Raw genomic sequence first — 13,137 nt, 5'->3', positions numbered from 1 at the left:
TCAGAGAAAACACAACTTAAAAAATATGCCTTCCTAACACTTACATCCTAGTTACAGGAGACAAGCAACAAATAACAAATGCAATTGCTATATTAATTATATAGTACATTAGAAGGCAATCAATTTGTGCAATGGAGAAAAGACTAAGGGTGGGGTAAGGGGACCGAGTGCCAGGGCTGGGAAGCAGGGGTGGTTTGAAACGGGTGGGCAGTCATGGAATCTGAGCCTTGAAGGAGGTGAGGGAGTAATCTGTGTGGAGATTTCCAGCAGGGGTATCAGTCTAGGCAAAATGTCTAAGGCATGAGGGGCCTTGCCAGGGCAAGGAAGGGCAAAGAGGCAGTGGGCTAGGACAAAGAGTGGAGGGAGTGAAGAGAGGGTCAGAGTCCTGAGGAAGAGACAAGGGACTTGGTCACCTGGATTTGGGAGCCCACCACAGTGGCCAGGTTCTTAGCACAGGCAGACTTCTTCTAGAACTCTCTTCAACATCTGTGTTAAGAGTAGGGAATGAACCCCCTTTTGAGTTAGGAGTATACCTTCTGTGCCCTGGGGGGGCGGGGGAGTCCAGGGGACTTCCTGCAGTGCCGCCAGATCTCACAGTCTCTCCCCCCAGGTCACGCTTCACACCGGACTCCCAGTCCCGGACTTCTACTCCAGCAGAGCCTCAATCGCCTAAGGATGTCTGTGGAGGCACCAGCTGCCTGTTCTTACCTCCACCTGAGAGCGACAGCAAGGAGCTCCGCCTGCAAGCGGATGACAGAGAGCTGGAAGGAGAGGGGGAAGGAGGAGCCAGAAGCTGGTCCTCTATGGTCTTCACACCCCGGCTCTGCCCCCTTCCCCTCCAACCTCTCCGCTGCTGTCCTGCCTGCAGCCCTTCCACCTTCAGCAGTTCTAACCAACACAGATTCTGAGCAGCCCACCGAGTCACTTCATTTCACTCCCAGATTTTGTTTTTATTTAACATAATTTTTTATGTAGGTGAGTTATATTTTGTTTCTTTCTGATCATGTTATTGGCAACTTACTGAACTGGCACTGCCAACAGAAAATTCTCCTGATAACTTCTTTTCTTAAGCTTTCTGCACAACAAGGAGATTATAGAGAGAAGTAGGGCAGAAAGACCTGAATTTGGATCCTGCAGTTTACCTCCCAGAATGTTCTTGCCCTGTGTCCTCCCGTGCAGTACAGGTAGCACTGGGAAGTTTCACCATCTAGCAAAGCACAAAAATACCAACACCATCACACATAGGTTCGCAGCTGGTTAGGATCATTAGGACAGGCCAGAAAACCCGGTCACTGAATAAAATTGCAAAGTCTCTACACACAGGCAGACCAGGGGACTTAATGAGTTGGTATGTTTCTTTAAAACAAGTTTTTCACTGACAACCTACCATGGTCCAGGCACTATTCTAGACACGGGAGACACAATGGTGAATACACAGGTGTGGTCTGGACCCTCCTGGAGTTTATGTTCTCCTCGGAGAACAGACACACAAACAAAAATTACAAATTCTATAAGCTCTAGAAAGCAAATAAACAGGGGCAAAGAGGCTCTAGAAGGCAAATAAACAGGGGTAAGATCTTTCAGATCCCTTAGCTGGATGCTAAAAATCCATGCATTCTGGCCACATCACAGAAATGAACCAACTCAATGCCTTTCAACCACACTATTTTGATTATTGGACCTGCTGCTATCCATCACAGAGCCTTTCTTTGATAGTAGTGATGTTGGCATTCTTGTTTGTTAATGCTGCAATGATCCTAAGCCTTAAAAATGGATGTAAAAACAAAATTACTGACCAGAGGGGAAGACCCCATTCTCAGTAATAGAGGATCTGAAGTTGCAGCGTTCACATTCTCAGGATAAACATGCTTGAGTCCACGCGCACTACCTGTGCCTGTTATAAATGCAAAATCCATCCACTCTGCTGCCACTCACAACCTAACTTTCTGGAGTAGTGCAAATGATGTTTGGAAGAAACTGAAATTGTAATGTCGTTGTTATGACTGATAACAGAATAGTGATGGTTAGTCCTATCTAGAGAGAAACTTATGTAAATTACCCTTCAGATTCTTTAGTTTGACATGAAGTTTTAGAAAAAAATATGAAGTTTTAGGACCTGGAAAGAGGTTCTGATTAGTTGTTTAAACAATTTCCAGTGAGCCAAGAAATCTACCAGGAAAAAAAAAGAATAACAAAAGAGCAGATGTAGAATGAGAAAGCTAACACATTAAAGTTTTGGCAAAAAGTAATTTATGTAAATAGCTAATAATTTACTTTTGTGCTTACTTTATTTAGATTATTTCTCCATTACAGTGTTTTTCTAGTTAAGTGTACCTAATTTATTGAATGGGTGCTATCCTGTTTATGTCTGTCTTGGTTTTTCTTGGCTACAGAAAAACTGTTGCAGGACAACACTAGTTTGATATTTGATTTACTCTCCAATGAGACTCGATGGCTGGGCCGCTGTAGACTCATAGTTCCTCTTTCTATATTAAGTCCATCCAGCTAATTAGATTTCCAGTGACTTGTAACGCGTAGTTTACACTGAATTGCAATTATAGATGCATACAGCTACCGTACTAGGGAAAACTGATATTTCCAGTGTGCCAATAAATGATTTTTATGAGAGAACATCCTATGTCTCTTTAGCATTTCTTAGTGGTTGCCTATTGGAGGTGCTAATTCACCTTTATCATAACACTGGGTCATTGGAAAGTCCTCCCTGGCTCTGGTTCTTGAAAGCAAGTGTTCCTCCCACATTTCCCCCAGAATGCTCACACTGTCTCCTGGTATTACTTACCTACTGAATCTTAGCTTACTCTGAAACTTTTATAGTTTATACTTTAGATGATGTTGAGGTTCTACCTCCACACACAGGAGACTGACTTTAACAAAACTGCTCCTGAAAAGAGCCTTATGCTTGCACTGCAAAACAGAGCATCACTGACTTTTTCAAACCTGGTTCCTTCAACATTTCCTTGAATGGCTGAACAATACATTTGATATTAAATAATTAGATGTTGATCCCCTTTACCTTGTTATTACCCTTTTAAAATGATCTGCCTTTATTTTTTATTAAGAGAAAAACATCACCTAAAGTGTCTAGGTGTCAGGTGGGACACCAGGCAGTTGGCAGCCCAGCTGCTCTGTGTCCATCCTGGTTTCCCTGCTTTCTTCTCACCTCATCTATATCTACTCTGGTGTTTTTTTTTTTCCTCTTCCTCTATTGGTCCCATGTGTCCTCTGGTTTTCTTCTGCTTACAACCTGATGGAACACATTAGGCATATTTTACCCTTCTTGGGGTACTAAGGTTCATGGAACTTCCATCCCCACTATTTCCTCATAAGAGTAATTGAGTTACAAGAAATCACTGTATTTTCTGGAAGAGATATCCTTTTTTTTTTCCTGCCTCTAATATGTACATTTATCTATTTAAGGAGGGCTTACTATTGAATCAGACTCACTGATTATGAGGTAGTCATTAATCAAAACACTCCCGATTGCACTATCTTAAATTTATATGAACATGCTAAAGATACCTGGATATATCCATCAAATATTTATGCCAGCTACTTCCACAGATACTAGTGTTCAGAGAACGCTGGGCCAGACAAAATACATCAGACACAGGCATAGTCGTGCCTTATCTGAAAAACATCTTTTAGGTGACACACAGAATATGGGGTATTGAGTAAGAGTGAATAATGGAAGCACCTAGTTAAACACATGGAAACATCAGTCTGGTCCCTTGCATTTATTATCTCTTCTACTCTACCATGGGTGCAGGTACAGAAGTAGATAGTGGTGATGATTGCATAACCATGTAAATACACTAAAAATCACTGACTTCTGCACTTTAAAAGGGTGGGGGCCACTTTGGACTTTCCTTACAGCTTCCTTCACACTACACCTAACAGTCTATCCCTATTTTCCCAAACCTGTCCTCTGAAATAAAGTCCCAGCAGAGGTGGAGGGGTATTAAGCACCTAGGGTGGTCTCCTGACCCTACCTTTTCTTTCACCTTCCCACATTTCCATAGTAAGGAGAGGGCCTTGACTTGCCCCCTCCTGTCTGGGGAAGAGTGCTTTCACACTTCCTTCTCAGCCTTCCATTAGCCAGTCCCTTTCCTGGGGCCCATAGTGGTGGAGAGAGCAGAAAAGCATTAAGGAAGCAACTCAAAATAGACTTCACATACTCTTAGCGGTCATGAGTCTTGCCCTTATTTTACTTCTTTCTCCCATCAGGTAAAAATAAACATCATGAAATCTAAAAAGGTTAATGTTTTGGCTTGTAGTCTTACCTTTTAATCCCCAATTTTTATCTAAAATTCTCTAATAATTAAAGAAGATCATAAATTATCATTTCATTGATAAGCATGACCAGATGTTCCATTTTAACAACCTATGAACAACTTACAAATCTCATCTTTTGATGTATGGCCACAATTTTTAGTGAACATGATAAAGGAAAACATAGAGCTAAGAGACCAACTTGATGAAAGAAACTGGATGAAGGTATAGTTCAGTGGTTCTCAACCCTGGCTAAAATTCTCTAATAAGGACAATATAGTCAACTGTGAAGCTACAATGCAAAGGACATAAAGCAAGATACAGCATATGAAAAGTCTTTGTACAATGGAGCTGAAAGACATGTTAATAAATACAAGTACTAATTATTAAGTAACCTTTACAATCTGCATTATCAGATACTCTGAGAGCAGTAATGCACAGTGGCTGAGGGCACACACAGTATCTGGCCAGAACTGCTGAATTCTGGCCCACAGCTCCACGCCTTTTGCATACCTGCTGCAACTGATGAAAACTCACCCACAGTGTGCATCTCTTACATGAACATAACAATAGTGTTCTGAAGATTAAATCAAACTATGTATGTAAAACAATTCAGAGCAGTACCTGGCTCTTAATGAATGCTGTGGTGTGAGGTATTATTTATTTGTGTGGATCTGTTAATGATGCCATAATTCCATGCTCTCCCTTTTTTATTACTAAGATCTCAATTGAGTGTCAGCCATGATTTTACCATCCTCTTTTTGAGAAAACAACATTTTGAATTTGGCAAAATGTTTGTTGAATTCTTTTGCAAAAATTAATGAGAAAATGTAGGCCAGGAAATTTTGAGGAAAAGGAGTCACTTGAGGGCCTCACTGTGGCACAAGGGGTTAAGCACAGCACTATGAAGCTATCAGCAGCCTCTGCAGCACAAGTTACATCCCCGGCCGGCCAGGGAGCTACCCACATGGCGCAGCAGACCTCTCCTGCTCACCCGCTGCTCCCCTCAGCAGTGTATTTCAATCAATCTGCCTGTTCTGCTCCCCACTCTCTCTCTCTCTGGTGAATCTTCTCACCACCCCGCACCTCTGGCCTGTACCCCAGTTCTTGTATACATAAATAAACAAATCTTTTTTAAAAAAATAGGTTCTTGATAAAATAAATAAATAGGGGGAAAAAAGGAGTCACTTGACCTGTATAACACATATGAAGTACACTGCTGAGGGGAGCAGCGGGCGGCAGGAGAGGTCTGCGCGCCATGTGGGACCCTCACCCGGTGGCCAGGGATCGAACCGGTGCTGCAGAGGCTGCAGGCAGCTTCGCAGTCCAGCGCTCAACTGCTGTGCCACCGGGGAGGCCTGGCTTATCTATTTTTTAAAACTCCTCTCCAACTTCCATTTTACATTTTAAACCCTCCTCTGTTATCCCTGCCCATATAACATTGCCATTTCTTTCTTTCTTTCTTTCTTTCTTTCTTTCTTTCATTCTTTCTTTTAAGATTGATTTATTTATTTAAGGATACAAGCACTGGATACAGTCAGGCGCGGGAGGGTGAGAGAATTCACCAGAGCCAGAAGGGAGAGCAGAGCAGGCAGAAGGACCGAAGTACACTGCTGAGGGGAGCAGCAGATGGCAGGAGAGGTCTGAGCGCCATGTGGGACCCTCACCCAGCGGCCCGGGATGGAACCGGCGCTGCAGAGGCCGCGGGCAGCTTCCCAACCCAGTGCTCAGCCGCTGCCCCACCAGGGAGGCCCACCATTTATTTCTTTTAATTAACTAGACCCACCCTCATCTCATTGTCTAAATCCTTTTTTCATATTAGAGATTTATTGAATGCATTGATTTATTGTTATGCTGCCATTTGACAAATTTAACATATGAGGTATTAAATATGAACTACTCTGCCCTCTGTTTCCGGACTGTATTTTCAACTTAGTAGTTAATGAGTTTATACTGAGCAATCATCTGAGGGAAATGAGGGTCCTAATTGTTCCTTGTAATTTCTACATGTGATCTGTGAGGAGACCACTCCACTCAATATACTTTCCTAATTGCCTGCTGGGCAGGGTGACTGTCAGCTGTGAGGAAATAAGTCTTCGGTCTTTCTGATTGGGCAGGCTTAAGATGATGAGCAGGGGAAGGTTAATTGCAGCGTCTCAAGAGGTTGGCCTCTTCACTGGTAATACAAGCTTTGCATAATATGTAACTTTTAACTATTTAGATATGGTAATGCATGCAAACCTGATACACCTGCAGGAAAAATATCACAAATACCTGTCAGAAAGAAATTAATCTTAGAAACTTCTGAGGTCCAGCCAAACTCCATGCCACTATCAAATTCCATGTCTTTATCAAATTCCAAGATTCAACTCAGACCATGAGTTGAAATGTAGTGCAGTTACCACCTACAATACCTACATGTGGGTAAGCTAGTGGCCCATCATCCAAGTGAAGGGGTTAGTTTTCCTTGGCAAAGGGAATCTGGGCATCCGCTTGCCATGCCTTAAGCATGACAGAGAACCCCAATGGATCAGATGAAGCAAAGAGGACCTTCCAGGGGTGACTAGAGATGCAGGTGCATTTCACATGGGTGCTTTCATTTATTTTCTTTTTCTTTAGAAAAAGCTTCATCCCTAATTATTTTTCAGGTCTTTGGCATAATGTAAAGATCACTGGAGCATATGCCTAATAGAAACTTTCAAAGATGCTATAAAGGACAAGTAAAGAAAATCCTTTTCAACAACCTTAGTCTGACCCAATATGATATTTTTCATAGTCTAAGTCTTCCTGAGGCTAAGCTAATAATAACAATAATGATAATGCCCTATTTTCTTATTTCTCAAAAGCAAATGTGGTTGTTTGGTTTTGTTTTTGATAGTTTAACATTCTCTACAATAAAGATATATCTTATATGTGTAAACAGAGACTCACCAGCCACTGGTAAAGTGGTGGTTCTCACCCTCCACTGCACATCAAAATCATCTGGAGAGCTTACAAATACAATTCCAGACTACAAGTTAACTGTCTGGAATGCAGCCTGAGAATCTGGGGTTTTCTTTAAGTTTCCCAGTTGATTCTAACATGCCATCAGGGCTGACAATGCAGTGGTAAGGATGACTGGGTGGCATACACTTAGAGATAGTTACTGCCTGCACATTTGTGGAATTAATAAGATGTGGGTGTAGGGGAAAATCAGTTCATCAGTCTGTTACCTCTGTGGAACTATTTGCATTGATAGCTACAAATTCATATCCACATAATTGTCACTTAAAACGTCTTTTAAATATTCCACTATAACATAATACCTTGGGTGTACATAAAATTAATAACCATACATTAATAACCATACAACTGAAGGTGGTAAGAAATGCCAAGATTCTGAGAATAGATGATATATTTTCAATTCTTGGAAACAACTGATGTGTCAAGAGCATTCAGATGTTACATCTGTCCAAAGATTCCAGTTATGGCCCAGAAAAACTCTGTACTTATTTAAAATTCAATTAACAGCAAAGCAGCCAAAAGGGAAATGTAAACAAACAAAAGACATGCATAACCCCCCAATATTCTCTGGTGTTTAAATTAGTTGACAGCATCCTAATGATGCTAACAAAGCACAGAGCCCAAGCAGCAGTTACCATTACATCACAGATAATTGGCAATGGCCACACTTAACAGGGAGGCATGTTAGACCCAACTGTGACTGTTTTTCTGAAACACCATACATATGTGAGGAAAAATGGACACTGCTGTGAATGAGATTTTTTTTAACTTTTTCTCCATCTAATGTGTTAGGTTTTTGTTTTCTCCAAAAGAGGCACTATTCAGTCAATGATACATCTTACAATCTTTGACAAAATCTTCCTACAAATGATAAATACTCTCTGTATTAGTAGATACATGTATATATGTGTATATGTATATATTGAATTTCATTGTTTTCCATACAATATATGAGGGTCTTTAAGTGAATCCTCTTACTCAATCCTCATCTTACTTATGCATCTAATATTTCTGTAGGGTAAATGAAGATTGTTTAGGCTTTTGTGCCACTGGCCTGTGCAGCTATCACCTGCGGCCTTGAATGCAAGAGGTGCTTGGGAGTGTGAGTTCGGGCTACCCACGCCTGATGATGGACACCTGGAGTATGGTGTGTGCATGTGTAAGTGGGCACACTTGAGCTGAGAGACTGAGCATATACAGGTGCAGCAGGAGACCATATGGCGGAGTGCGTTGGAGAACAGCTACGAGGGAGGATGAGCAACAGCCAAGAGACAAAAAGACCAAGAGAAAACGCCAGAGAGAGCCCAAAGAAAGAATAAAGATTCACCGGGTGCTGGGAGGCCTGCCAGCCTCCTGGCCCTGAGGGCTCCCAAACCCCCTGCCTGTTCGCTCTGTCTGTTTGCTCTGCCGGAGGACAGCCTATTTCATTCAGTTATAGTCCAAGTACTTCTCAGTCAACAAAGGCTAGCTCTGTATCATGAGAGCAGAAACTGAAGAACAATTGGTCTTTTCCAAATCCCTAAATCTGCACAAAATGCTCTTTCACATCTTGTTGTTGTCTCTCTGCTCAAGATTTGCTATTTTTGCTTGGGTCCTGTGCCCCTTAGCAGAGAGAGGGCAGGACCTCATAACTCAGACCCCAGCCACTGCATCCAATCTATGTGCTTTTTTCAGGGTAATGTTTCAAATGAATGAATTCTACTTAAGTCTGTGCCTTTAATTCCTGGGGTTTTGTTTTGAATTGATTTGTTTTTACCAAAGTGAATTCAAAATGGCAGGGAACAAGGAGGCTCAACTTCAAACTCTGCAGAGAATAAACATAGAAGAGGGAAATTCTCTTCAGTATTGACTTTATATCTTAGAATAGCAAATGCTCACAACTGATTTTGCTCATAAAACAACAGAGCTTTTACAGTTCAGGTGAAACTGAGGTGACACCAAATTTTACCTTAATACATCTTTTCCAAGCAATGAAGACAAGAAATAATTACCTCTATGCTACTCAAAAGTGACCTGGCACAAGGATCCATATAGCCAATTTTATTTTTTTTTATATTTTTTTATTCTTTTTTAATTTTTATTCTTTTTATACTTTTTTTGAACATACAGCCAATTTTAAAAACATTATTTTTCATTCTCTGGATCTTGCCCATCTGAAAATCTGTCAACATGGATTTTCAAGTCACAAAAAGTAGGTTCCCAGCCCAGGTCAACCACTTAATAGACATGAGCTTAGACTAGTTAACCAACCTCAATCAGACTCAGTTTGTCACGAATTGTAGGTAACGATACCTACACAATAGGGTGATTGAGGACTGAGTCAGAAAATCTGTCACATGCCTAAAACAAACCATTGGGAAGTCTCTTGATTAAAGTCTTGGTGTTCCTTGTATTTGGAAAATGGTAAAGACATGGAGAAGAACACATTGCTGGTATGCTTGCAGAGTATATGTAGAGGGGGACAACTTTATAAAGTTTATAAACCCTTTATAAAGGGTTTTAGCCTTGAGTAACAGTAAAAGATTTACATTCCTTGAGTATAGTACACTACAATGTTTCTTAGGGCAAGTAGTAGTTGTTATTGTTCCTTTACTGCTCACGATGTGCCAGGCACTATTCTAAACCCCTGATATTTATTAACTCATTTATAGCTATACAACAACCTATAAGGTTGGCATTATTGTTATTATTATCTCCCCATTTTAAAATGAAAAAATTAAAGCAAATAAAGTTTGTGTATTTTGCTCAAGGTCACAATGCTAGTAGTGACAGAGCTGGGTTTGAGCCCCTCTGGGACTTTCACTGTTAACTATTCTGCTCTACTTGGCAAGTTACAAAGAAGCACCAATCCACACATACCCAGCGACAGGCTGCTCATCTAACTCTTGCATACAAAGTTGGGAACTGGAGTAACAAATTAAAGTCCAGTTTTAAAATTATGTGTGTCTTGTGGCTCCTCAAAAATTAAAGAATTTTCAAGTTTTATAACAATACTTATGTGAATATGAGTTCTTTGAGGACAGAGACCATGTATACTTCAGTATTATTTTATACACTCCCTGCTCCCTATAAGATGTTCCATGCACATGTGAGCAAACCAATCACAACTACGCATGCATGCACCTTTCGCACTTGCTATTGGTAAAGACTTCTCATTGTCTGTTCGTTATATGGAATGTATGGCATAAAGGAGATATTATCTCCTGGGATTGTTGCAGTGCTGACTAAGGGGCACTCCAAGACCCTCAAACTTGCACCTTCTAAATGAGTTTTGCCATCTGCCACATAAAGACAAAACATATTCTTAGTGTTTAAGAACTTTAATAGAATTTTAGTAGAATTAGTGTGCATAGAAACAGAATATAGGATAAATAGCTCCCATAAACCACCCAAAGGTACCCAACTCTTTGGGAGTAAATGCCCAGACAAACAGGTTTGGCCCAAAGCAGGATCCCTGAGGCCTGAAAACTTACCACAAGTCTTAGGCAGCTTCTGGTGGGAACTATAGGAAAGGGACAGAAGGGGTCAGGCAAGTCTGGGATGAAAAGAACAAGATCAAAGTACAACTCAAGTTAAAGGTTGTCATTGTCAGCCTCCCCACAGGTCTCTCACTCACTGTCTCTCCCAAGTGTCTCCTTCCAAGTCCCCCGAGTACTGGGTGCAAATCCAAAGCCAAGACGCAAGCTCACCCTCCTTCACATGTCTGTTGCGTGTGTCTCCTCCTCTAAGTCTCCTTCTCCATGTGCCCTTTTCCAAGTCTTCTTCACCTTCTCCTCCCTGCTCAGCTCCATCCTTCCTTAGGTGGGACAGGGAACATTGAATTTCCCCTTTTATGGAGAAGATCACATTGTAACAGGATCAGAAATAATTTTCCCTCTGGGAAGTAAAGAGAATTAAATCTTCTCATTTCCTGGGATAGATCAAAATGCATTATGTTCATGTGTGACTATTTTAGGTACTTTATATAAGTGGAATCATGCAGTACTTGCCTTTCTGTGACTGCTTTTTTGTTTAACTTAGCAATTAATGATGTCTTCAAGGTTCATCTATGTGGTCTCATATTGCAGAATCTACTTCTTTTTTAAAGTTGAATAATATTCCACGGTATATATAAACCATATTTTGTTTATGCATTCATCCGTCGATGGACATTTCAATTGTTTCCATAGCTCAGCTATTGTGAATAATGCTGCAGTGAAGCTGGGTGAGCTAAACACAAGGAACCAAGAGTAAAATGATGGGTGCCTGGGACTGGGGGAGCAGTGGGGGAGCAAAGGGAAGTTGTTTATCAATAGGCATACAGTGTCAGTTAAGCAAGAGGACTAAGTTCCAGAGACCTGTTGTACATTTTGCCTATGAAACAGAGTCTAGACAGTTAAATTGTTATCTGACCCTATGAGCACAAAAGAAAAAAACTTATCTAACTTTGTTCTTTGAGGCTTATATTTACAGATTAGAGAGCCTGCACATCATCTGACACAGTCTGAGCAAGTAGAAGCAAACAACCTTGAACTGAGTATCAAGGCCACTGAAGCCTGAGAATACAGAGGGGGTGGGGGCTATGGAGAGGCAGGGGAACACCAACAGAAATGCAAAACTCCTGTTATCTGAGGAAACATCTCTTCATACTTCATGTATGAAGTACCCTGTGACTAGCCATTGAACTTCAGCCGAGTCCACATTCATTTGTTTCTAACTTAATTTTCACCAATAAAATTTAACCCCTTTGTTCTTAACTCTAGTCCCAAAAATCTAGGTAACCTCATTTCCATTTTTAATCAGGGAGGCAGATTTATCTCCCACCTCCTTGCCAAAGGACTCAAAATTAAAGCTGATCCTTCTTAAATGCCTGATGTCATTACCTGATCTATGCACTGGATAGAGATCCCACGGCTAAGTAGCAATCACAGTGAACAATACTGTATTGTGCACTTCAGAAGTTGTCATGAGACTAGATGTCATGTTAAGTATTCTTTTACAAAGAGCTTTTATTTTAAAAGAACAAAATTAAGGTTCTTCTAATAAATGATAACCTGGTTAATGGTATACATGCAAAGCCTATTTCTCCTCTTAGTCTAAGTAAGAGGACATTCTATTACCTCCAACACAAATGTCACTGGGCCTTGCTCTCAGACGCCTCACCAAACTCCCAATCCCTGCACACCAAGTCCTGTATTTTTGGGAGTCTCCAGAAGGTGTCTCCACATGCTCCCAATCCACTGGCAAGTCAGCCTCTGCTCACTGAGCCCAGCAGTTCCTCCAGACCTTCTTCCAAGGCCGGCAGGAATGAAGCACAAGGGAATGACTCACCTGTTCATGTTGGAAATAAAACATTCTTGCTGGAATCTGAGTGTTTTTTATAAAGCTTAGTAAAAAATCCTTTCAGCTTTTACTGACAGCTCTCTATATCCCACGGAACACCTGCTTCCAGAGAACTAGACCAGGAAAAGGACTGAAGAAGCTGCTACCATGCCCCAATCAGACTTGCTACTCTCCTCTGACAACTAAGGTTTCTTCCTGGCTCTAGTTCAAAGAACCAGATTCCTTGTGCCCTTGGGTGATCTTTCACCCAGGAAGTACCTCAGCCTTCACCAATCATCAGCTTACTAATATGCCCATAGACGCCTGAACCCCGGCAGTGGGCATGGCCTGACTTCTTTCCTAGATGACTCCAAACCCCCAGGGCACACTGATTTTACTCAGCCCTGTCTCACTGCTTCACAAACATGCCCAGGCATGCTTAAAAAACTTGTGGTTGTCTCCATGGATCCTTCTACTCTGCTACTCTAATCCTGTAAACTCATACACTTGGCTGCACAGTCCAAGCCACTAGCACAACCAACT

The 13,137-nt window shown here is 41.3% G+C and overlaps 1 protein-coding gene and 1 long non-coding RNA gene across 7 annotated transcripts in view; one reads left to right on the top strand and one right to left on the bottom strand.

Annotated features, from left to right (window-relative positions):
- Nucleotides 1-2,629, top strand: part of TRIM9 (tripartite motif containing 9) — a 96,686-nt gene extending 94,057 nt beyond the window's left edge. For all 6 annotated transcript variants that reach the window (XM_037503318.2, XM_037503317.2, XM_037503322.2 and 3 more), the window contains one exon: nt 611-2,629. In XM_037503318.2, coding sequence (XP_037359215.1) covers nt 611-673 — 63 coding nt within the window. In that variant the 3' untranslated portion in view covers nt 674-2,629. The remainder of the gene's footprint in view (nt 1-610) is intronic.
- The window catches only part of LOC119239085 (uncharacterized), a 28,317-nt gene extending 15,180 nt beyond the window's left edge, over nt 1-13,137 (bottom strand). The window contains exon 1 of the long non-coding RNA XR_005123742.2: nt 10,983-13,137. This is a non-coding gene — a long non-coding RNA (uncharacterized LOC119239085). The remainder of the gene's footprint in view (nt 1-10,982) is intronic.

Source organism: Talpa occidentalis, unplaced genomic scaffold (genome assembly GCF_014898055.3).
Source record: "Talpa occidentalis isolate TD23 unplaced genomic scaffold, MPIMG_talOcc4v2.1 talOcc4.11, whole genome shotgun sequence".
Taxonomy (NCBI): Eukaryota; Metazoa; Chordata; class Mammalia; order Eulipotyphla; family Talpidae; genus Talpa; species Talpa occidentalis.
Note: the sequence above shows the minus strand (reverse complement) of the source record. Positions and strands in the feature narration are given on the sequence as shown.